At 46.8% G+C, this 22,959-nt stretch overlaps 1 protein-coding gene across 13 annotated transcripts in view; it reads right to left on the bottom strand.

Annotated features, from left to right (window-relative positions):
- Positions 1-1,023: 1,023 nt before the first annotated feature.
- Positions 1,024-22,959, bottom strand: part of MICAL2 (microtubule associated monooxygenase, calponin and LIM domain containing 2) — a 152,527-nt gene continuing 130,591 nt past the window's right edge. For 3 of the 13 annotated variants that reach the window (XM_021709216.1, XM_021709217.1, XM_021709215.1), the window contains exons 21-26: positions 20,068-20,130; positions 13,793-13,900; positions 13,512-13,565; positions 12,554-12,740; positions 6,245-6,333; positions 4,562-5,052 (exon numbers count right to left, since the gene is read on the bottom strand). In XM_021709216.1, coding sequence (XP_021564891.1) covers positions 4,675-5,052; positions 6,245-6,333; positions 12,554-12,740; positions 13,512-13,565; positions 13,793-13,900; positions 20,068-20,130 — 879 coding nt within the window. In that variant the 3' untranslated portion in view covers positions 4,562-4,674. Of the gene's footprint in view, positions 1,240-2,125; positions 2,283-4,561; positions 5,053-6,244; positions 6,334-12,553; positions 12,741-13,511; positions 13,566-13,792; positions 13,901-20,067; positions 20,131-22,959 lie in introns of those variants that run through there. The other 10 variants (XM_021709221.1, XM_021709225.1, XM_021709222.1 and 7 more) reach the window with 9 other exon arrangements.

The following is a 22,959-nucleotide window of genomic DNA, read 5'->3' as shown; positions in this document are numbered from 1 at the left end:
GAGTCCCTTGGCCAACCCAGGACCTAAATTCTAGTCCCTAATATCCCTCCTGAAGTGGAAGGGAAAGAGTAACTCACCTGGCTAAGAGTACAGGATGCTTGTACTCTAACCCTAACCCTAAGGAGCTCTGAAGGCAGATCCAGGTGCCCAGAGACCAGCTCCAGAAATGCCCCTTTGGAGGTACCAGGGGCCTCATCTCATGAAGCTCACAGGTGACTTTTCATACCAGTGTCAGAAGCCCAGCTACACCCAGCCAGACAGTGGCAGTCATCTCACCCCGGGGAAGCTGAGAACCAGATTTCTTTGGCACTGCCCAGGCTAGCTGAGTGAGACTCCAAATCCTTCCCTCACCCCCACAGCCTGGAGGTGGCCTGGAGCCTGCCATGGGTGCTGTACTCAAAATGGCTCAGAGGCAGAGCCTCTGGGGGCAGGGCAGGCCTCTGAGGATGGCAGTGGCTCTCCATCTCATGAGCCCATTGCCATGGTCACTGTCATCCTGAGAACAACGTCCAGACCTTCTTCTTTACCTTTCACCCATCACTTAGCTGGACAGCGTGAAATGTTCAGGACCGGGCAATATAGAAGCCTAAATTAATCTAGATGAGATCAGGCACATTCAGCGTAGTATGACTGTAGACATAAATGAGTCTAAAGTTCATAGGTGAAGCTGTCTTTTGGAACCATGCTTGGATGTGTAGGGGAAATGGGTACAGGTGTCTGTCAATACAATCTGTTCCTAATAGCTGAGGGGACACAGACCTCACCATGCCCAGCATCTAGAACAGCAAAGTACATGAGTTTTCAAGAGAGAGATCCCAAAGCCCAGCCCAGGAGCATTGATAACATTTTCCAAATATTACCACTGGGTAATATTTCCTTTCAGAGTGCCCCAGCGCAGCCCCAGAGAGTCCCGTGTCACCACAAGTGCAAGTCCCACCAGCAGTTTAGGGAAAACCGACTCCCTAAACCAATCCGTGTGATTGAGGTTTTAGAAGCTTCCATGGCAAAGAAGAGAAGAAACAATGAGCTTTATAAAGAACCATATTTATTTCCATTTACATCATCAAATACCATAAATAAAACTAAACATTGTGCAAAATACAGGGTTTCGTGTGGCACTGTCAATGATTACCAAAGGTCACAGACATGCGTTGTGATGAGATGGGGAGGCTAGCTAGAGAGGAGGCTGAGGGGCAGGAGGGCATTCTTTGGTTGACATTCTATAAAGGGAGGGAGACTCTGCAAGAGAAGATAAGACAAGAGCAACGACTTCGTACTGGCTAGGAAGGATCTGCACACACGCAGCGAGGGATGCAGCATGCAGGGCTGGGCAGACCGGCCGGGGATCAGAACGACTCTGGGCCACATGCAGGACGAACACCAGCTGAGCCTGAGACCGCGAGGCCTGGCCTGCGACAGCTCCCCTGTGCTTGGTGTGTTTCTCTGGAAGAGTATCTCCACTGTCCTGCTGCTGCAGGCCAAGGCATATGCGTTTTAAGCAGAGCCATGGGGGCGGTTAAACAGCAGCTCCAGGCCTGGGGCTGAGTCATTTCTCAAAGACATCCCTGCTTGGGACATGAATGCTTAGTTGAAGCTGGGGCTTGAGGAGATAAGAAGAGCCACAGCAAAACCCTTGGATCTACAGTTCAGGTTGCAACAGAAAAAGGATTTGCTGGTATAATTGTGATGATATGTTCAAACTACAGAGCGTGGGTCAAGCTAGGGATGAGGTTTGGAAGTAACTAATTTTTTAAAATTCCTCCAAAAGGACTCACCTATAGTTTTGATCAATGATCACACATGAGTAATCTTTATATGAGAACCGGTTTAAGAAGAGGCTGGTAGGTACGAGGACAAGTGTCCTTTTCAAAGGTGCAGAGGCTTCCCCTACCACGGTACTATCTTACAGTCAGGGTTGACCCTCCCAGGAAGGCAAATGGCTTTGCAGGCACAACTGGAAAAGCATGCATGCAGGCAGGCCCAGGGGACAGAGGAGAGGCAGGGCGTGCACTTGGTGTCGGCTCCAAGAAGTAGAATCAGAACTCGGCTTTCAAGCTGGCCACCAACCCACGTCGTTAACCGACCATGCCACTGAATGGAGTCCATTAGTATGCAAGACACTCACAGTTAGCGCAGCCAGTACCACAGGCAGGAGAGGACGGGGTGCGGAAAGCAGGTTAGGGGTTAGTACCACCCTCTGAAAATTGGCAAGAAAACCAGTCACCTCCGAGCAGAAGTGTGTCAGCCAAGAAGTGGGTGTAGCACTGGAAGGCTGAAATGAACTGACAGCCAGTGAAAGATTGGAAAGAGAAAGAAAGAAAGAAGAGAGAACTTAGTGTAAGGAAAAAAAGGAAAACAGATAACAACATGAGAAGGCACTGGAGTTGAACATGAGGCAACTAGTTAAAAAAAAAGGAAACTTCCCCTGAACAAGTCACTGCTTGCTTAGGAGTGATGAACCTTCCTGGTAGTGACCAGCTACTCACAAGAGTGGACACATGTCATTTCGTAGTGCCAACACTCTACCGTACTCCACCCAGAGCTACAAATGCCCTCAGGTCCTCCTGCCCCCCACCCCTCATAACCTCTCTGCCCCCACTTTACTCTGGTGTCTCCTATTCATCCTGGAATATGTCGTGGAGGCATAGAGGTATTTGCCCGCTGAGATTCACCTATGTGTGTCAGTGCTGCCCACCAGGAAGGTTCAAGGTCTCAGAACATACAAACATCTCCAACTTCTGACAGGCACAGCCTGTCTCACCAGAGTAATTCAAACCAGCCTCCTTAGGGCTATATGTGATGTTCTTAGAGACTCCAACTCTGACTTCATGGAACATTCTACAAAGCATCTTAACCTACCCTGAGCTGAGGATAATCACAATAACACGGCTGGCTATTCACATCATGACCTTGAGAATTTGCTTTCTTTAATCACACATAAAATGAACCGCGGCCTCCTCCCACCATGCTGAACATGAAGATCCCAGCAAAAATGGGAAAAAACACAATGCGAGCCATTGGGCTGAGAACAGTTCCAATGAGGACAGAGGAGCTGGCTGCCACAGACTTGGCTGCCGCCATGCCCTTGTTTTTCCCAAGGATTTCAGGGGGATATTTGTAGACATGAACCCCTCCTTCTTTCCCACCCTATAGAAACTTGTCACCTCAAAGCTCTCAAGAGCTCTGGCTGCTAAACCACACCAGGCACCCTCCTTAGTCAATCTAGAGGAATCTCTAGAGATAACTGCACAGAGCTATCTTGGGCCCAGCAACTTCAGATACCACTGAGCACCATAAAAGGCCTTTCCCTGTCAGCCTCTTGATTGTCCAGCCAGACCCTGCAGCTGTGCATGTCCAGGCAGAGGGGAGTGGGGAGGACTGAAGTACTTCCAGATACCCAGAGAGAGGAATGCAGGTGGACCCAATGTTCATTTTTGGCCTTACTCGGGCATATTTCCTTTGGATCAGTCAACAAACAACTTCCACTCCCAGCCTTTCCTGTCAGTAAAGATACAGTAGTGCTCACCCTGGAGGTCAGATACATTGCTAGGGCAGCATGGAATGGCTTCTGACTGCCTTGACCACAAAACCTGCAGGGCAGCAGAGTGGTTGAGCACTCAGGATATCCACAGACCATGCTCACTGAGCAGGCCACGCTCTCCAGAAATAACCTGATGTGCTAACGTACACCCTCAGTCTCACAGGACACCACGGGAGAGGGCTGTGTCTTCCACTCCACTCAGCCTGACCACTATGAACCCTGAGTGGCCTTGGCTCAGCCTGCAGCCTGGGCTGAAGACCTGACAGGGAGCCCCAGGGGCTAAAATGTCACCAGCTGAAATTGCTTGTCTTGAGCACTGCATCAGCTTGACAGAGCTCTCTGTGGTCACATGTCAGTGGACTTTCACTGCAGTGCCCATTAGTGAAACACTGCAAAAGGCATGTTTGTGGTGATGTGGTTGAAACAATGAGCTTTATAAAGAACCATGGTTTTGGGTCCTCTGGTTGTGACTGGGTATGGGAGGAGAAGGCCTTTAAGCTACTATTTTACATCGAGGAAGCAAAACAGTCCTCCTCTCTCTGGGAGGGTGGATTATAGCCAACTACACACTGCTGTGTGTACTCTTGTGGCTTTAATTCTATTCTGCCTCCTATTCTTTTCTTCTAAAATAATTATGCTTTCATCTTGTAAAAAGTTACTTGCTGTTGAGTTAAAAGGCACTGAGGTGGCACACTCACATTTATGTTCGTAAAACCCCAAATCATTAACTTGTTGGGGCAGCGGCCACTACAACTCATTGAAATGGTGAAGGGGTTTGTAAAACCTGTTATAAATTTCAAACCCGTGTTTAGAAAAAATGACACTTGTAGAAAAAAAATGCTTTCTCTTGGCTTATTAAAAGTTAAAACTTGAAATGTAAACCCAGAAATATGGCTCGCTTTGGTATAAAAAAAGTACAAAGTTATTTAAAAAAAAATCACCCTGGCCCTCGCACGGTGAGTAGGATGTCCATCCTGACAAAGTCAGGCAGAGGTGGCTCATGGAAAACTCTTTGGCTTTGAGCTAATAGGTTAGAGAGCACTAGGCTTCCCGGTCAGAGTCTTAGCAAACTGCAAACACGTTGCTGTCTAAACTCTGCAAGTGTCCAGGCACTCTGGGGGCAGCCAGGCATCTCAGTGGAGTTTGACCGGGAAGCTCCTGAGCACCCAGTTGCGGATGCTCTCGAGGGAATCCTCGGACTCCCTGTACATAGTTGCCAGGACCTCAGAGAACGCCCAGAGGAGCGGCAGTCCAAGGCTCAGGAGCTCGTACGTGTAGCAGTAGTTGTGAGCATTGTCCCTGAGATGGAGGCCAACAGCTTGCAGGAGTCCCTGCATCCAGTCATGCAGGCCCCTCAGCAGCCCGAGAGGCCAGCTCAGCGCCTTTCTAAAGAAGGAGGTGGAGATACCTGGGGGGCTGCCTTCCGGTGTGCCAATGGCGGCCACAGCGCAAGAACTTTCGGTGGGGGTGTCTCGCCGAGGGGCTTCCTGCTCTTGCCATGTCCCCTCCTCCTGAGAGAGAGATTGAAATGAGGGTGTTTAGTCCACAAGTCTTGCAGAGGGCTGCTACAATGAGCCATCTAAGGGAGCCAATATAAACCGAACTTGGTATGCCCTGTGTTCTGCAGCCAGCCCCCACAATAGTCTCAGCCGCCCATTCATGGCTGAAGCAAGTGCTGAATGTGGGCACAACTTTCCTGGGGGTCAAACTGATCATAGAGGTCACGATACTTCAAATCTGCATGCTCTTTGGCCAACAATATCATGTCTAATAATATACACAAAGTAGATAACTTGAAAATATGCATACCACAAAGTGCCTATAAAGATATGTGGAAGATAAAAATATCAAATAAGGTAAAGGTTCAACAATATGGAACTAGTGAAATACATTATTGATCACTCATAAACTAGAATATTTTACAGGCATTAAAATTATGCTCCAAAAGAATTTTTAATGTCACGGGGAACTTTTCTTGTTAGTGAAAAAAAAAGAAGGATGTAAAACAGAGAAAAAATTCCAACTAGGTTAAAATATATTCACATGGGAAAAAGTCTAGAATGGGATGTTTAAAAATGTTAGTCATGGTTTTCTCAGGGTAGTGATTAGAGGTGACTTAACTTGTATTTATTTTCCTATTTTTCTGTATTGAGTCTGTATAACAATGGGTAACTGGAAATGAGTTATAGGTCACTGCTGGTGGTGGGTGGTTAAGTTGCAGCGATGGTATTTGCTAAAACCTGCCAGAGGGGGCGCTATCACAAATCGCTATAAAATTCAGTGGGCTGGTCACTTTGTTGACTTCAAGAGCTTGGGAAGGAACCTGGAAACCATAGAAGAGGTCACTCCCATACCAGGAATTCCTGCCGGCAGCACCCCATGGCCAGGTGGGCCCTAGACACGGAGGGACCCATGGTCTTTTCATGGTCACACGTGAAAGCTCTTCTGGGCTTCTTGTGAGAAGCCAGCACAGTCACTCACCTGGGAGCTGGCATCCAGAACAGGACAAACCCCAGAGGCCGTGGAGCTGACTGAGGCAAAGGAACCGTCTACACCCGGAAGTAGAGGCTTTCTTCTTTATCTGCAAATAATCTCAATCCCTCCAGGGCCAGAAGAGTTGGCCTAACTTTGAGGCACCCTGGAAAACCTTTTCCTACCAAGGAGCCTTCCCTGTTTCACCAGTACTTTTGAGACAAAACATACCTCTCTTTGTTGCTTCAAGTCTGCCCTTCTCTTCCGTTGTTTGCTATTGGTTTTACAGTGAATGAAGTGAGGCTTGCAGTAAAATTTTCCTGTAAAAAATAGAAAGAAGACTCAGAAAGAAAGAACAAAGTCTAAAGAGATGTGTGATTATATCAAGAGGCCGAACCTATGCCTGATTGGTATCCCAGAAGAAGAAAGGAAAATGAAGAACAACTTAGAGCAAGTATTCCAGGAGGTAATCCAAGAAAACTTTCCCCATCTCACCAGAGATGTGACCAGTCAAGCAAAAGAGATACAGATAACCCCCATAAGACATCAAATGAGTAGACCAACTCCTAGACACATAGTAATTTGCCTACATAAAGTAGGCACAAAAGAAAAAAATCCTAAAGGCAGCAAGAGAGAAAGGTCAGACTACTTACTGGGGAAAACCAATCAGAATAGCAGCAGACCTATCAGCAGAAACACTACAAGCAAGAAGGGATTAGAGTCCAATATTCAAAGTCCTCAAAGATAAACAATTTCAACCAAGAATTTCCTACCCACCCAAGCTCAGTTTCATCAGTGATGGAGAATTAAAATCCTTCTCAGACATCCAAACCCTAAGAGATTATGCAGCTTTCAGACAGCTCTACAGGAGATACTTAAAAAGGTATTAAGCACAGAAGAAAGAAGAAAAAAAAAAAGAATGACCACACACTTCCCAAGAGAACAGCAGAGCACTGAATCAACAGAGAATACAGTGCAACAGGAAACTTGAAAACACACACATATATCAACTCAAAGTCAAAAGAAAACAGGCAAACAAAGAAAACACTTTATAAGAACCTCATGACAGGGATAAACAATCACATTTCAATAATCAGCTTGAATGTGAACGGACCAAATGTACCACTTTGACACAGAATGGCAAACTGGATAAGAAACCATGACCCAGGAAACTCATCTCACCACAAGGGACACACACAGACCCAAAGCTAAAGGATGGAAAGTGAGTTTCCAGGCAAATTGACCACAAAAGAAGGCAGGAATCATGATCTTAATATCAGACAAAACAACCTTTAAGCTATCAAAAATTTAAAAGGATACAAAAGGACACTATATAATGATAAAAGTTTCAATCCATCAATAAGAAATATTCATCCTAAACATATATGCACCCAACACAGGAGCACCAGCATTTATAAAGCAACTACCAAGTAAACTAAAAAAAGATATTGACTCTAACGCTATTATAGCAGGGGACTTGAATACCCCACTAACAGCCCTAGATAGATCATTGAGGCAAAAAATCAACAAGGAGATCCAGAACCCAAACTTGACACTCGACCAAATGGACTTAATAGATACCTACAGATTATTCCACCCAACAACCACAGAATATACATTCTACTCATCACCACATGGAATATACTCCAAGATCAATCACATCCTTGGCCACAAATTAAGCCTAAACAAATTCTATAAGGTTGAAATATTGCCATGTACCTTCTCAGACCACAGTGGATTAAAAATAAATATCAACACCAACAAATTTCTCCAAAGCCCACAAAGACATGGACACTAAACAGGAACAACTACTGGGTGAACACTGAAATCAAAGCAGAAATTAAAGGCTTCCTGGAAACAAATGAAAATGAAGAAACATCTTACCAAAACCTCTGAGATGCCATGAAGGCAGTTTTCAGAGGGGAATTTATATCTCTATGAGAACACTAAAAGAAAATGGAAAGATCATAAGCTGAGAGTCTAACACATCATCTAAGGGAGCTGGAAAGAGAAGACCACCAAAATCCCAGCTTTAGCAGAAGAATCCAAATCACTAAATTAAGAGCCCAAACATGAGACAAAGAAGATAAAAATATCATAGAAAACACCCACGAAACAAAAAACTGGTTCTTTGAAAGAATTAACATGATTGATGAACCCCTAACCAGAATGACCAAGAAAAAGAGAGGAAAAGTCCAAATAAACACAATCAGAAATACAAAAGATCAAAATCACAACTGACTCTGAAGAAATACAAAAGATTACCAGAGATTACTATATATACCTATATGGAAACAAACTTGATAACCTAGATGAAATGGAGGACTTTCTGACATCACACAACCTCCCCAGATTGCAACATGAAAACACCAAGACACTAAATAGACCAATAACAACCCAGGAAATTGACTCTGTCATATGAAACTACCTACAGAAAAACAAAAGCCCTGGACCGGATGGTTTTCCAGCAGAATTCTACAAAACGTATAAGGAGGAGCTGATACCAATCCTATTGAAAGTATTCCAGGCAATTGAGAAAGATGGAATTCTCCCCAAATCATTTTACACAGTTAATATTCACACTGATACCCAAACCGGGTAAAGATCCAACAAAAAAAGAGAACTACAGGCCAATATCTCTTATGAACACAGATGCAAAAATCCTCAACAAGATTCTAGCAAATTGGATCCAAAAACACATCTCAAAAATCATCCATCATGATCAAGTAGCCTTCATCCCCAGGATGCAGGGCTGGTTCAACATTTGCAAGATCATAAATGTAATTAAATATATCAACGGATGTAAAAACAAGAACCACATGATTATCTCATCAGATGAAGAAAAAGCCTTTGATAAATCCAGCATCCATTCCTGAAAAAAACCCTTAAACCTCTAGGTATAGAAGGAACATACCTCAAAATAGTAAGTGTCACCTACGATAAACCCACAGCTAACATATTGCTAAACAGACAGAAACTGGAAACATTTCCCCTGAAAACTGGAAGAAGACAAGGCTGTCCTCTCGCACTCCTCTTGTTCAACATTGTGTTGAAAGTCCTAGCCAGGGCAAATAGACAAGAGAAGGAAATCAGGAGTATCCAAGTAGGAAAAGAGGAAGTCAAGTCATTACTCTTTGCTAATGATATGATCCCATACCTTGAAAATCCAAGAGAATCTGTCAAAAACTTGCTTGTACCGAGAAAGGACTTTGGCAAAGTCTCAGGGTACAAAATAAATGTGCAAAAGACAGTTGCACTCCTATATACCAACAAAAAGCAGGCAGAGACTCAAATTAAAAGCACAATCCCATTCACAATAGTCACAAAAAAAAAGGAAAGAAACACCTCAACATCTTCCTAACCAGAGAAGTGAAAGACCTTCAAAATGAGAACTACAAAACACTGTTCAAAGAAATCCAAGAAGACAAACAAATGGAAAAATATTCCATGCTGATGGGTAGGAAGAACCAGCATTATTAAAATGTCCATCCTACCAAAGGCAATCTACAGATTCAATGCAATATTCCTTAAATTACCAACATCATTCTTCTCAGACCTGGAAGTGACGATACAGAAATTCATATGGAAACATAAATGACCACAAAAATAGCCAAAACCATCCTTAGCAAAAGAAACAAAGCAGGAGGTATCACACTTCCAGACTTTAAACTTTACTATAAGGGTACAGTAATCAAAACAGCCTGGTATTGGTTTAAGAACAGGTATATAGACCAATGGAACAGGATTGAGATTCCGGAAGCAAAGCCTCAATTTCTCAACAAACTCGTCTTTGACAAAGCCTCCAACAACAAACACTGAGGAGAGGAGAACCTATACAGTAAATGGTGCTGGGAAAACTGGCTGATCACATGCAGAAGATTGAAACAGGACCCCTACCTATTACCTTACACAAAAATTAACTCTAAATGGATCAAAGACCTAAACGTAAAACCTCAAACTATAAGAATCTTAGAAAATGCAGGAGACACGCTTATGGAAATTGGAACTGGCAACCAATTCCTGATCAGAACCCTAAGTGCCCATACCACAAGAAATAAGATTGACAAGTGGGACCTCAAACTGATGAGCCTTCACAAAGCAAAAGAAATCATCAAGAGAGCAGGGAGACAGCCCACAGAATGGGAAAAATAGTTGCCAACTGTATATCTGACAAAGGCCTAACATCTAGGATCTACAAGGAACTCAAATGTGCTGAAAGGAAAAAAACAAACAGCCCCATTCAAAAGTGGGCAAAAGACATGTATAGACATTTCTCAAAAGAAGATGTACAGGCAGCCAACAGACACATGAAAAAGTGCTCAGCCTCACTCATCATTAGAGAAATGCAAATCAAAACCACATTGGGATACCACCTAACCCCAGTAAGAATGGCCATCATTAATAAAATAAACAACAACAGATGCTGGTGAGGATGCAGAGAAAAAGGAATGCTTCTACACTGCTGGTAGAAATGCAAACTAGTGCAACCTCTCTGGAAGACAGTGTGGCAATTTCTGAAAGAACTAGAAATTGACCTTACATTGACCCAGCAATTCCCCTATTGGGAATATACCTGGAGGAACTCAAATCATTCTACAAAAAAGATGCACACGTATGTTTGTTGCAACTCTATTCACAATAGCAAAAATGGAACCAGCCATGCTGCCCATCGAAGCTGGACTGGATAAAAAAATGTGGTGCATATACATAATGGAATATTATACTACCATAAAGAAGGATGAACCTATGAACTTCACGGTAACTTGGGTGAATTTAGAGTTGGTCATACTCAGTGATCTATCACAGAAACAAAGCAGAGTACCATATGTTCTCACTCATAAGTGGGCCTTGAACAATTATCATAATACCATAAGAAAAGGATTGGCAGTAGTGGGAAATTGCCAGAGGAGGAAAGGTGGGATTGGCAGTTGAGGGAAACTGCTAGGGGAGGGAGGAGCACACATCATCAACAAGGGTACCTGCATAGTCAACGTTTGTGTACCTAACCCTGAATTGTACTCCACATCTTTAAAATAAAAAATAAAAATTTTTTAAAAAGAAAAAAATTTTCCTGTAAAAAGACGCACACACAGATTATTCTTCTGTAAACTGGAGCCACAGTAGACATAAGTCAAGTGCTTGCCCCATCCAACTCAGAAAACAGCAACAATGGAAATAAGTTCAGGATGGCTCCAACTTGGGAAATTTCTATCACCTTCCTTGAGGTAGCAGGACCCTTTGTTGCCTCAGAGACAAGCTCCAGCAAAGGGGGGGCTCCTGGGGATGGGGCTCCCCAAACCATGCAGAGCTTTGGAGTGGCTGCATACATTGAGGGCCCTCTAGGGTGGCATGCCCGCACCCAGAGAGGGCGTGGCAGCTCTGAGCCCCTCCCCCCTACCCTCACTGTATGCATCGCTTCCATCAATCTGTTCCTTTGTATCCTTCGTAATAAATGGGGCAACATTAAAAAAAAAGCCCTCAAATAAGTCTGAGGCCAAGTTCTTCAGTTGCCAGGCAGCAGAATGAACAGCTTTGAGTATCAGCACCTTAATCCTTCTTTCTGGGGCCCCTGGGGTGGGACAGGTTGTGAACAGATGATGGCAGCGATGGGGAGGGGAGACCCAGACAGGACACATGCTGGAAAACTGGCCATTACTCAGGGCCACTGGGTCCCTTCCAGAAAAGCCTTCCTTGCTCACTGGTACACTAGGAACAATAGTGATAATAATAATGGTAACAACAGTGAAAAGTTCCATAGCACTACTGTATACCAGACACTGGTCTAAATGCCACACATGAATTAACTCCTCGGTCCTTATGATGACTTTAAGAACGAAGTACTAGTATTAACCACATTTTACAGATGAGGAGACTGAGGGACCAAGACATTAAGTAACAGGCCCAAGGTTATATGGCTAGTAGGTGGTTCTGTCTGGATTTGAATCAAGGTGGTTTAGTTCAAGGGCATCTTTGTAAGCACTATACTATACTGCTTCTCATTTTATATGGCATTACCAATATCATGTGTTGAAAATTAGAAAATAATCACTCATTCCAGCAAGCACAATTCCTTCATTGATGATCTCTGCCAGGCCACTTACCAGAGGAGATATTATTATGGTTGTTTGCATGATATATACTTTATCAGTAATATTAATAGAGGATCATTTACTGAGCCCTTATTACATACCAGGTATGGTGTCGAGCATGTTAGTAGATTGTCAGGTTTGATTTCTCGGCCACCAAAGGACAATGGAAAATGGTGAGGCTACGTGAGAAAATGTGTACAAAGGCCTCAGCACACAGTAGGTGTCTACCAGCGCCTGGTATACCATAGGTGCTAATGCTTTCCCTTCCCCCAGATGGGCGCCCTGTCTAGCAGGAACTCCCGGCTTCCCTGAACAGCTTTCTTGACGACATCATACTCCCTGCTGGGGATGTGCTGGGTGTCTCAGACCCTTTAGAAGGACAGGAACCCAGGCCAAGGCCATGTCTGAGTCTGAGGCCAGAGCCCAGTGCTGCCCTGGCCCCCGGGGTTACCTTCATCGCAGTCGAAGGCATAGGCGGCCAGACGCAGGGTGGTGGTGCAGATGCTGCAGCGGAAACACTCGCGGTGGAAGAAGTGGCCCTCGGCACTCAGTCGCTCCATTACATACACACGTTTCTTACAGAAGTAGCAGGTGTCGCTGCCACCCAGGTTCAGGGGAAACGACCTTCGCATAGATTCCTGGGGATCGGGAGAGAGGAGCAGCCTGTTAGGGCCGACCCTGACCCTGGGCCTTCACATGCCAGGCCGAGGCCTCTAGAAATTCCAAACTGAATCCTGGGGACCTTGTAGCCTTCTATTTGCTGCTCCCGACACTGCAGCAAACAGTAAGGGGTGGAAAGGTGTGTTCCCCACAGACCTCAACCCTGCAGGGGCTGCTGGTAACTGTACTCCTAGACAGACCAGTGCAATGGGCAATGAAGTGGCCTGGGTAGGGCTGTCCCAGGCTGACTGTTCTGACTTTGGGGTGGGAGTGATGTCTCCTGGTCTGACAGAGTAGGCATTATTCACAAGTGTGTCTGGCCGGGGCTGTTCTCTCTGGGATCTGTCCCCGAGGTTGTGTTACCTGGCCCTAGAGAGAGGTCATAGAAACCCTCCCACTGAGGATCCTTGACATATCCTTGCCCCCCCCCCCCACCGTGATGACGCAGGTTAGACAAGGAAAGCTTGTGGCATCACATCTAACCAGTTAAATTCCTAATTGTGAAGGGTAAGTGTGCAGGCCAGGGCTGGGGCACCCCTGGGTGAATCCAGGGCAACGTGCTGGAAGGCAACAGAAAGAATTGTCAACTCAAGTCACCGGTGAAGGCAGCGAGGGGCCTAGCTAGGTAAAGGGATAATTCAAATAAAAGAGTTTTCCCCAATACTTATTTCTCAATCCACTGCAAAGATGTTCAGGTTGGACACTAAACACTGAAGGCAAAGGATATCCAACGATGCGTGTGACCTCACCTGGGATTTTCTACTCAGTAGTTCTCCAGAGCCACAGACAGCAGGGAAGAGGCTCTGTCATAGAAAAGACCCACAAAGGACCAACATGAGGTTTGTCTTTAAGGAAATGCAGCTTTGCTCTAATCACTGCTCTGGTCCAGCCCATTCTCAGCCCCATCTTATCCCACAAGGAAGTTAGCCTTTGGAAGGCCAGGACATCCATCCTCTCCATGTCCCGTGCGCCCTCCCCGGGAGGCCATAGCCAGTGTCTGCGGGTGAAGGCTGAGGGTGCGTGTCCTTACCAGGTCTGGAGAGGTGGCCTGGGCCTTAGGTCTGTGATCATTCATGTACAGATTGACCAGGACTTCAGCTGCAGCCCCTATTCCGCTGGACACTTTCCCTACCGTCAGCTAACCAAGAGCGGAGGTGGAGGAGACAGAGACAAAGGCAGAGGCCAGTTAGCACCCAGAGGAAAAACACGGACAGGCTGGATGTGGGAGAGGGCTCCACACCCACATGCAAATAGCACCCACGTCCCAGGAGAGGCAAAACCAGCCCTGAGGGGGGCTGTGGGTGTTCTGGAGATGGAGAAAGAAAGAGAACCCCAAGGCTGCAAAAAGACAAATACTGCATGATTCCAAGTACATGTTGTACCTAGAATAGTCAAAATCATAAAGCCAGAAAGCAGATGGTGGCTGTCAGAGGCTGAGGGAGGAAATGGATAGTTGTTTCATGGGTACAGAGTTTCAAGTTTTTTTGGGTTTTTTTTGTTGTTTTGTTTTGTTTTTGAGTCAGAGTCTCACTCTGTCACCCAGGCTGGTGAGCAGTGGCATGATCACAGGTCTCTGCAGCCTCAACCTCCTAGTTCAGGCGATCTTCCTGCCTCAGCCTCTTGAGTAGCTGGGACTATAGGTACATACCACCACACCTAGCTAAGTATTTTAAATTTTTTATAGAGACAACATCTTGCTATGTTGTCTCGGTTGGTCTCAAATTCCTAGGCTCAAGTGATCCTCCCACCTAGGCCTCCCAAAGTACTGGGATTACAGGCGTGAACCACTGTACTCAGCCAGAGTTTTAGTTTTACAAGACAAAAAGAGTTCTGGAAATGGATGGTGGTGATGGTTGCACATTACAAATGTATTTCACACCACTGAAATGTGTACTAAAAAGGTTAAGATGGTACATTTTATGTTATGTGTATTCCTGTGACTCTGGGTGAACTCAGTGATTAGTACAACTTCATCCTCTTGGGGTACAAGACTTTTGGGGGCTCCTTGAGATTCTCGTTGCCCAGATGGTATAAATGAATCCCAGAGAAGGGAAGGGGTTTACCCAAGGCCATTTAGCAAATAAATGCAAGATTCATGGCTATCCTCAGCTCTCCTGACCCCACAGCCCTGGGGCCTTCCCTGCCCTTGTCTTCAGGGCAGGGGTGAATCATACTGCTCAGAACCAGTCATCACCAAAAAGGACTGCAGGCCCTGCCAGTCAGAGAAGCCAGGCAAAGGAGAGAAGGAAATCAGGAGCCAGGTCTGCATAGACAGAAAGCTAGACTGCGGTCACCCTCCAGAGATACCTCCTCTCCAGGGCTGTGGGCAGCTGCTTGGGGACTGGTGGAACCAGCAAGGATGGGGGAAGGGTTAGGACCCAGTTCCACCCCAGTCAGTGTTGAAACCTGAAATGAGCCTTGAGCTTCTGTGCTCAGCGTCCTCATTTAAAACAGGGACAGACAGTTGTACCTGCTTCGTGTGTTTGTGGGAAGGACTGAAAGAATGCGTGTCAGAGTACCTGGCACTTAAGCAGGTACTGGGTCAAGATTACCTTGTATGATATTGTGATATAATAAGAAATAAATATCTAGTCTCTGTGTCCTGGTTTTTGAGGCAGAACTCCTAAGATTTTTGTAATTTCCTGAGTGGCAACAGCATCTGATGCAGAACTTCTAAATCTTCTAAATGCCTTGGCGTTTCTTGGGTGATGGGAGCATCTTTTGCTCTAGCGAGGCCATTCTTGGGTCTCTGGATAGCCTCAGGACGGGACTGGTTGTCAGGAAAACCAACCCTGTGATGAAAGTGTTGGAACTTCCAGCCCGCCTCTCGACCCACACATATTTTGGTGACCAGAGGTGAGTAATATAAGAGTAGAGAGAAAACGGTCGGTTATTTTCTTATACCTGGATTCCCCCCTCCCTTCCTCTCTATTCAGCCTGCTTGAAGCTTTCGGGTCCTTAGAGAATGACACCTGGGTCTGACTTAAGTCCGTCTCCAAAGGACCAAAGCCCACCTTGCCAACAGGAGCACTATGCAGGTTGGGAGGGGGGTCAGGGCAGGGGCTCTGCAGTGATTCCAGAGCCCGTGATGGGCAAGGCCAGCTCAGAGAGGGAGAAGCAACAGTTCTGTGGGCTCCAGGGTACACTGCCCAATGCTGGGTTGTGGGTGCTTGAGCTCCTGAGGGCATCTATGTGTGCCTGGGTCCCCACCAAGGTGTCAAAGAGCTGGGGAAAGGGTGGAAGCCAGCAGCCCAAACAGAGCATGGCACATCACACATTGCCCCTCAGCAAACCCCAACTCGCCTTTCCTCTCTTCTCTATGTTAGAAAGCCCACCTTGGGAACCCTGCAGTCTCTTCTTGGGGGATGCACATATGCACAGTATGTACAGTATGAGATTCTGGAAACGCTGTTCCTGATCCCAACACCCTGGAGCGAAGGAGGTTCCAAACTCTCCCCAGCCTCCAAGTTCAGCTTCTAGGAGGTGTGGCCAGAATGGCAATTTAAGTGTTGAGGGCTCTGGGCCAACGTTGATAGCTATCACCACAATAAATCACAGTCACTTATACATGGGTGTAACACCACCCTCCATCTAAACTCAGGATTGCTTTTGAGAGGCTACATCTAATCCCATTGCAGAAAGTCTCAACTACAAAGCAGGAAGTTCAGGAAATTGTAAAGCAAATGACAGCAGTCTTGCCACAGCTCCCCAGCTTCTAATAGCCATGCCCATCCTCGGGACCTAGGCTAACTGGTCACCTTCCAGCAAAGGCACAGACACTAAGTAGGGCTGAGCAGGGAAAGCGGTGCCAAGCAGGTTGGCAGGAGCAAGGCCTGGAAGACTTTCGCTCTCTTTCTCATGAAGGAAGCCCAACACTAAAGACCCCTCTGGATGGTCATTCTAGCCCACATATGTGGCTCTCAGGGTGTAGGAGGAAGTGGCTGCAGGCCTGCTGGGGGTGGCTGATCCCTCAGGCTTAGACAGACAGGATTTCATCAAAATTTACAAGACCTGACACTTCTATTTGTTGATTTTTTTGAGTCGGTCTCACTCTGTTGCCCAGGTTAGAATGCAGTGGCCTGATCCCAGCTCACCACAGCCTCAATCTCCTGGGCTCAGGTGATCCTTCTACCTCAGCCTCCCGAGTAGCTGGGACTACAGGCATGTACCACCATGCCTGGTGAATTTTTTTTTTTTTTTTGAGGGGGTAGAGATGGGGTCTTGTTATATTGTCCAGGCTGGTCTCAAACTCCTGGGCTTAAAAAATTCTCCCACCTCAGCCTCCCAGAGTATTGGGATTACAGGTATGAGCCACCAAACCTGGCCAAGATTTGTTATTTTGGGGAGCAGCAGTTGCCAGGACAGGCATCCCCTTCTACCCCTGCCCCCACACTGGTCCAGCCTGGGTGAGATGAGGGCTCTGCTTCCAGGCACATGCTCTGCCATTTTCAGCAGGCTACAAATGCCAAGAAACTTAGCTCCCATTTCCAGGAAAGGTTAAGGTGTGTTGGCTCAGGACAATAAGCCATTGTTGGTCTGATGTTCCATCCCCAGCTGGGCCCCCTAACTTGGCCCCTCAGATAGAGGCTGTAGAATACAAAGTCCTTCCGGGTTTATAACAGAATTAAGGGGGAGGGAAAGCAGGGAGGTCAGGTTTACACTCTGTGTTGCCCGCCCAACCCCTTGTGTGGCTGTCTCCCCTGGCCCAGTGTGTGAACTGACTCCCCAGTACTCTCCCAGAAAGGTACCATGGTGATGCCAAGATGCCCACGCACAATTATTGTCTCCCCTGAGTTAGCATAGACTGAGACTCTGCTTTCTGGGGCTTTGAATACAAGTCCCTAATAAGATCTTATTAACCACTTAACTAATAAGCACTTTGTACCATGGAGTGCTCCAGCAATCCTGACTTGGGGAACAATTACTGAAACATCAGAGGGCTGCGAGGTGGCTGGGAGGTGTTGCCAAAACATGTTGGGACAGTCAAAGGCCTGCCCAGTGGTTCCACGGCACAGGAGCACTACTGTCTAGGTCCCCAGGCCAGGGGATCCAGGATGAAGACCACACCGGGTTCTGCCTTTCATTAGGGCCAAAAGGCTACTTTCCCCCAGTGGCATCCATACATTCAACTCAAGAGAGTAACTTGAAAAAAAAAAAGTTAAATGAAAGCACCTTTGAGGAAATCAGCATTGGGTCTCCTACCTGCGCTTCCCAAACTGATGAAAACCATCTCAGAATCACCAAGAGAAAGACTAGGTCTTTCTTGAGAGGTCATGAGGAAACCAGGTGATGGGGAACTTGTCTCAAGGGATGAGGGGGGCCTTGAAGCCCTCCCCAAGGCCAATGTGAGGCCGGTGTTGTCTAGGGATCAAGGGTTATCTTCTGTTTCCTGACTGAGGACAGCCTCAGTGGTTCCGTGAGAGGAAAGATATACCCAGGGATCTTCTGCCAGTTCAGCACTACTCTATCTGTGGCCAATGACCAGGTTTTGTTTTTTTTCTTTTTAAATCTCAAATCCATTGTGGCCTGATACTTCCGGATGCAATAAAGATAAATTGCTAGAAATACGATCACACACTTAGACGTGTGGCAACGGCAGATTGTCCTGTGAGTTTCCAGTGCTTACTTCCACTTGCTGTACTCATGCGATCACAGACCAGCACCTGCTTGTCGACCACACTTGGGCCATACCACTGCTCTAGTCAGCTGGGGAGTTACCAGGTTCTCAGGATTCTGAGAAATAAAGAAATACTCAACTCTTGGGGAACCTCCCGGAGACCTCACCCTGGTGTTGACATCAGAATAAGAGCCAGGGATTTCCACCAAGAAAATGTATGCATTGAATGGCAAGCCGCAATGCTCCTAGGGAGGGCTGACCAAGAGGAGTGCTTACAATTTGGCTGGGAACAATTTATCCAAATGTGAAGTTGGTCAAATAGGATAATGTCCAAGTCACTAGTTTAAGAATTCGTAACTTTAAAGTCCCATGGGACTGCTTTTGTAACCCTTTATATAGCTTTCAATATTCCTGTAATTGTTAAGAATTTGAGTATTTTTCACTACCTTTCCCCCCCTTTTGAATTCTAATTATTTTTCAGCTAATTAATTGGGACATTTCTGGAGGGACTTCATCTCACATTGCATATACTTTTTCCCTTTCGTGGGCTTTGGCTTCCTCAACTGTGAATTGGTGAGACCACCATCCACCTCGCAGGGCTGCAGAAAGAGTCATAAAAGAGTCTAGGCATGCTTCGAATGGCACAGGGCACCCAGGAGGTACTTGACAAGTAGTTAATGAGTCCAAAGGAGGCCCATTCATGCAGCCATTTCCACATTCCAGAACTTCTCTCTGATCCTGAATCCCTTTCACTTTCCTCTGTGTGAGAGAATGAGTGGCCCATGCTTGGCGAGCATGCTGCCTCTTCTCCCCTGGGCCAACCTAAGTCCAAATGTGGTGATGCAATTGCAGTTACAAGTACCAATGTCAGGCTGCAGGAGATGGCCAGACCTCCACAGAGAGGCTTTCCTTAGGCAATCCTGTTACCTCAGCTCAGAATATGACTTTCCCTGCCTGGATGTCTGAGCATTTCTCATGCTGCATGGAGCTGGTCCGTCTCCCCTCTAGTCTGCACTCCCTGATGGCAGGGACCTGTCCTACTCATCTCTGGGTTCCTGGCATAGGGCAGACACTCTGAACGAAGGAGGAAGCAGGCTTATGGGCCTACTGGCATCCACACAATGGAAACTGCCCTCCTTGGGCCTGGAACGGAGCCAAAAATAGCAGGCATCCAGGTTGCACTTCTCAGCAGAGTTGGGCCACCTGTGGCCATACAGCCTGCTATGAGCATCAGGCAAGCCCATGGGTCAGGTAGAGGTGAGAGTAAGACATCCAGGACCTCAGAGCTGAAGGCTCACGGGAAAGGGGTGTTTTGATAGGTCTCCTGGGCCCACTTGGGCAAGGACATCCCTCTGAGGAGTCCCTAGAGGCGAGAATATCAGAGGACAGCTTGTTGGACCAGACTGTACGCCCAGGGCAAGGGAAGGGGGCTGGAGTGGGGGTGGGGTGGGGGTGGTCTAAAACCACTTTATTCAAGGGGGTCTGGAAACGACACACTCGCTCGGAGCTGAGACAGGGACAAGGCCCTGATACTGTGACCTCCCAGTGGGAGCCCATGTCTGCCCACCTTGGTCCCCTGGTGCCAGGCACTGTGCCGCCGAGCATATGCATTGAGCCTTCACAAAAGGGGGTCTTATGATCCCCCCTCTGCAGGTGTGGCAGCTGAGTTCAGGGAGGCTCTAACTTACCCGAGGTTGTACTGTTCTTAAGTGGTTGGGATGGAAATGGAAACCTGAAGGTGACTTCTTTTCCTTGAGAAAGAGAGGAATTGACATGCATTTTAGGTAAATGAGCTTTTTTCTAGAATTCTCTTCCATGGAGGAAAGAGAAGATTTCCTGGATACTTGAGGCATTTTGCCTATGTTAGTTCTTTGCAGTGTTTCAGTGACCCTCAGGAGTAGCTGTTGTCATCTCCATTTTATAAGTCTAGAAACTAAGACCTGGAGAGGTCTACCTACTTGTCCGAGCCACCCAATGAGTAAGTGGTGCTCTGAACTCAAGGCAGATTCCAAGCTCGTACATCCTTTCTCTGCTTCCCTGACACACACATTAAACTTCCCTGGGCTGGGATGCACACAGGAGACCTCCAAAAGGCTGCCTAGTTCTGTCCCTGGGATGGAGAGAGGGACAACAAGGCTGGAGGAACCTCCAGATCTTCCCTTGAGACTGATCCTCTCTCCAGATGAAACAAAGACAGATTGCCGGGCCAAAACCTGCCCAGCGTTTCCTTGTTTCCCTCCAATATGCAAATCTCTAGAGTAAACCCTGAAAATCCAGTTTTAAAACAAACATCCCCAAGGGTAGAGACAGCTCCTTTTGCAATGCTCAGTGCTCTTCTGGCCCCGAGGACTATGGGGCAGTTCCCAGCCCAGTGAAGGGTCTTTCTTGCTCAGCTATGTAAATGCTCAGCGCCACCTCATTCTTGTGGGAGCTCACCAGCAGTGGCAAATGGCCAGCAGCCACACCAGAGGCCAAATCCACAGTGCCTCCCTTCCTGAGGAATGAAATTAACTGATGGTTGATAGGAAGTCGGGAACACAGAGGAGGGCTGGTTTGATGGAATGAATGGATGAGAAAAATGGTGAACATGAGACTGGACATGGATCCCATATGCCATAGCCTTGAAAGACAGACTCTGTCAAAGATTTGAGCCCTAAATGAGAGTGCCTCAAGATGCCCTGTGACCATTCAGGTCAAAAAACCAACAGCATCGCCCTGAATTTTAAAGCAGAATATCAATCTGAGATGGCGAAAGGCAAGCAGAGTTGGGAGGCAGTCTCCATGTCTTGGAGTTGGTGATTCAAGTCTGCAACCCTGAGTGACATGCTTCTCATGCGTTTGGCAAGTCTATTCCCATGAGGAGGTGATTATTCCTGGATCCTCAGAATTGGCGTGCAGGGCTCTAGGGCAGGAACAGAGACATACTGCCTGCCAGGAAGTTGCCAAGGATTAAGCATCAGTTTCCAAGAGCATTTTTCTTCCTCTAACTCCCCTGAATTATGGCAAACTTGGGTCACTGGGCAAACAGAACAGCCCATAATCTGTTTGGAAAAAGTATTAAGGCCCCAGATTCTCTCTAGGGGAGAGACTCCCTGAGCTCCACCAGGAATCAAGCTGTTTATACCAGGTCATTATCTACTTCAAGGTGAAGCCAGTTCTCTCCTCAGAGGCAGCTGCCAGATTCTGTATGCACAAAGCCCAGTGTTGAATCGACAGTGGGGTGGGGTTTGGGGAGGGAGGAAAATTGGGGTGGGGGCCTGGCAGTATCCTTTCCAGGATTGCTTGAAAATAAACTCTCACTCCTAACAGCCTACAACAGACTCACAGTGCCACCCGCAGGGGCCTGTGAGTGCAGGTACTTAGAGAAACAAAGGCATAGAGATATGAAGTGTTTGCCCAAGTGCCCTGGGGTGGCCGCTCTAAGAGCTCCCCAGTCATGCCTAGCCACGCTGTGAAAGGTATACCAGTCTGTCATTAATACATTGGAAGCTGTTAAAACAGCCCAATTACACCATCACTGGATGGCCAAGGCTGGCTTGGGAGATAGGATGAAAAAAAAACCAAACAAACCCAACAAGGGGGCAATTGTTCTACTACAACCTGGGAGAACCAAGGGACAAAGCTGCAGAGGCGGGGGCCGGAGGACCTGGGGTTGGTCATCCCAAAGCTGATCCTATTCGAAGACCTTCCTGTTCCTGGAGGTGGGGCTTTATGCGACACAGCCTCTGGGCTAGTCCCTCTGATAAGGCTTCTGTTCACGCTTGGTCTCTGTGGTACAGAGGAGAGCACCCTGGTAGGAGTCAGGGCCTTGGGCTCTAGTCTCTTCCCTGAGCCTCTTCTTTTTTATCTGTGGTTCTGCTTTTCCTCAATTCCCACTTTCACTTGAAGACCCACCCGCCCCTCAGCTTCATTGCAAATTTCTACCCTTCCTCAGCACTCCGGGTCCCTGCCACCATTCTAATTTTTTCATAGGAAATATTGCCTTGTCCTCTAGCACATTATATCATTTACTTATATGTCACATATTTTTTTTTTTGGCTCACTCTGTCACCCAGCCTGGAGTGCAGTGGCACAATCATGGCTCACCACAGCCTCAATCTCCTGGGTTGAGGCAATCCTCTCACCTCAGTCTCCCAAGTAGCTAGGAGTCTGGGCACACACCACTATGCCCACCTTTTTTTTTTTTTGTAGAGATGAGGTCTCACTATATTGCCCAGGTTGCTCTTGAACTTCTGGGCCCAAGCAATTCTCTCGCCTGGGCCTTCCAAAGTGCTAGAATTACAGGTGTAAGTCACCGCACCTGGATTTTATTATTGTTGATTGTTTACTTCATCCTACTAGAACATGAGCCTCATTAGGGCAGGAATTTAACTATTATTCCTTGGTGCTTATCCTGAGATAACTCACACTGAGTTGTCAGCCAATAAATAGTTGCTGAATGAACAACTGAATGTTCACTCACTGGCTCCATGAGTGACACTGCCTGAGGAGCCCAATGGAGAAGGAGGCAGGGGCCTTGGTGGGAACATGGTTACTGGCAAGAAGAGTTTGTCAGACACAGCAGCTCTGCATGTTCCTAG

Source organism: Carlito syrichta, unplaced genomic scaffold (assembly GCF_000164805.1).
Source record: "Carlito syrichta isolate Samal-C Ts95f unplaced genomic scaffold, Tarsius_syrichta-2.0.1 Scaffold169247, whole genome shotgun sequence".
NCBI lineage: Eukaryota > Metazoa > Chordata > Mammalia > Primates > Tarsiidae > Carlito > Carlito syrichta.
Note: the sequence above shows the minus strand (reverse complement) of the source record. Positions and strands in the feature narration are given on the sequence as shown.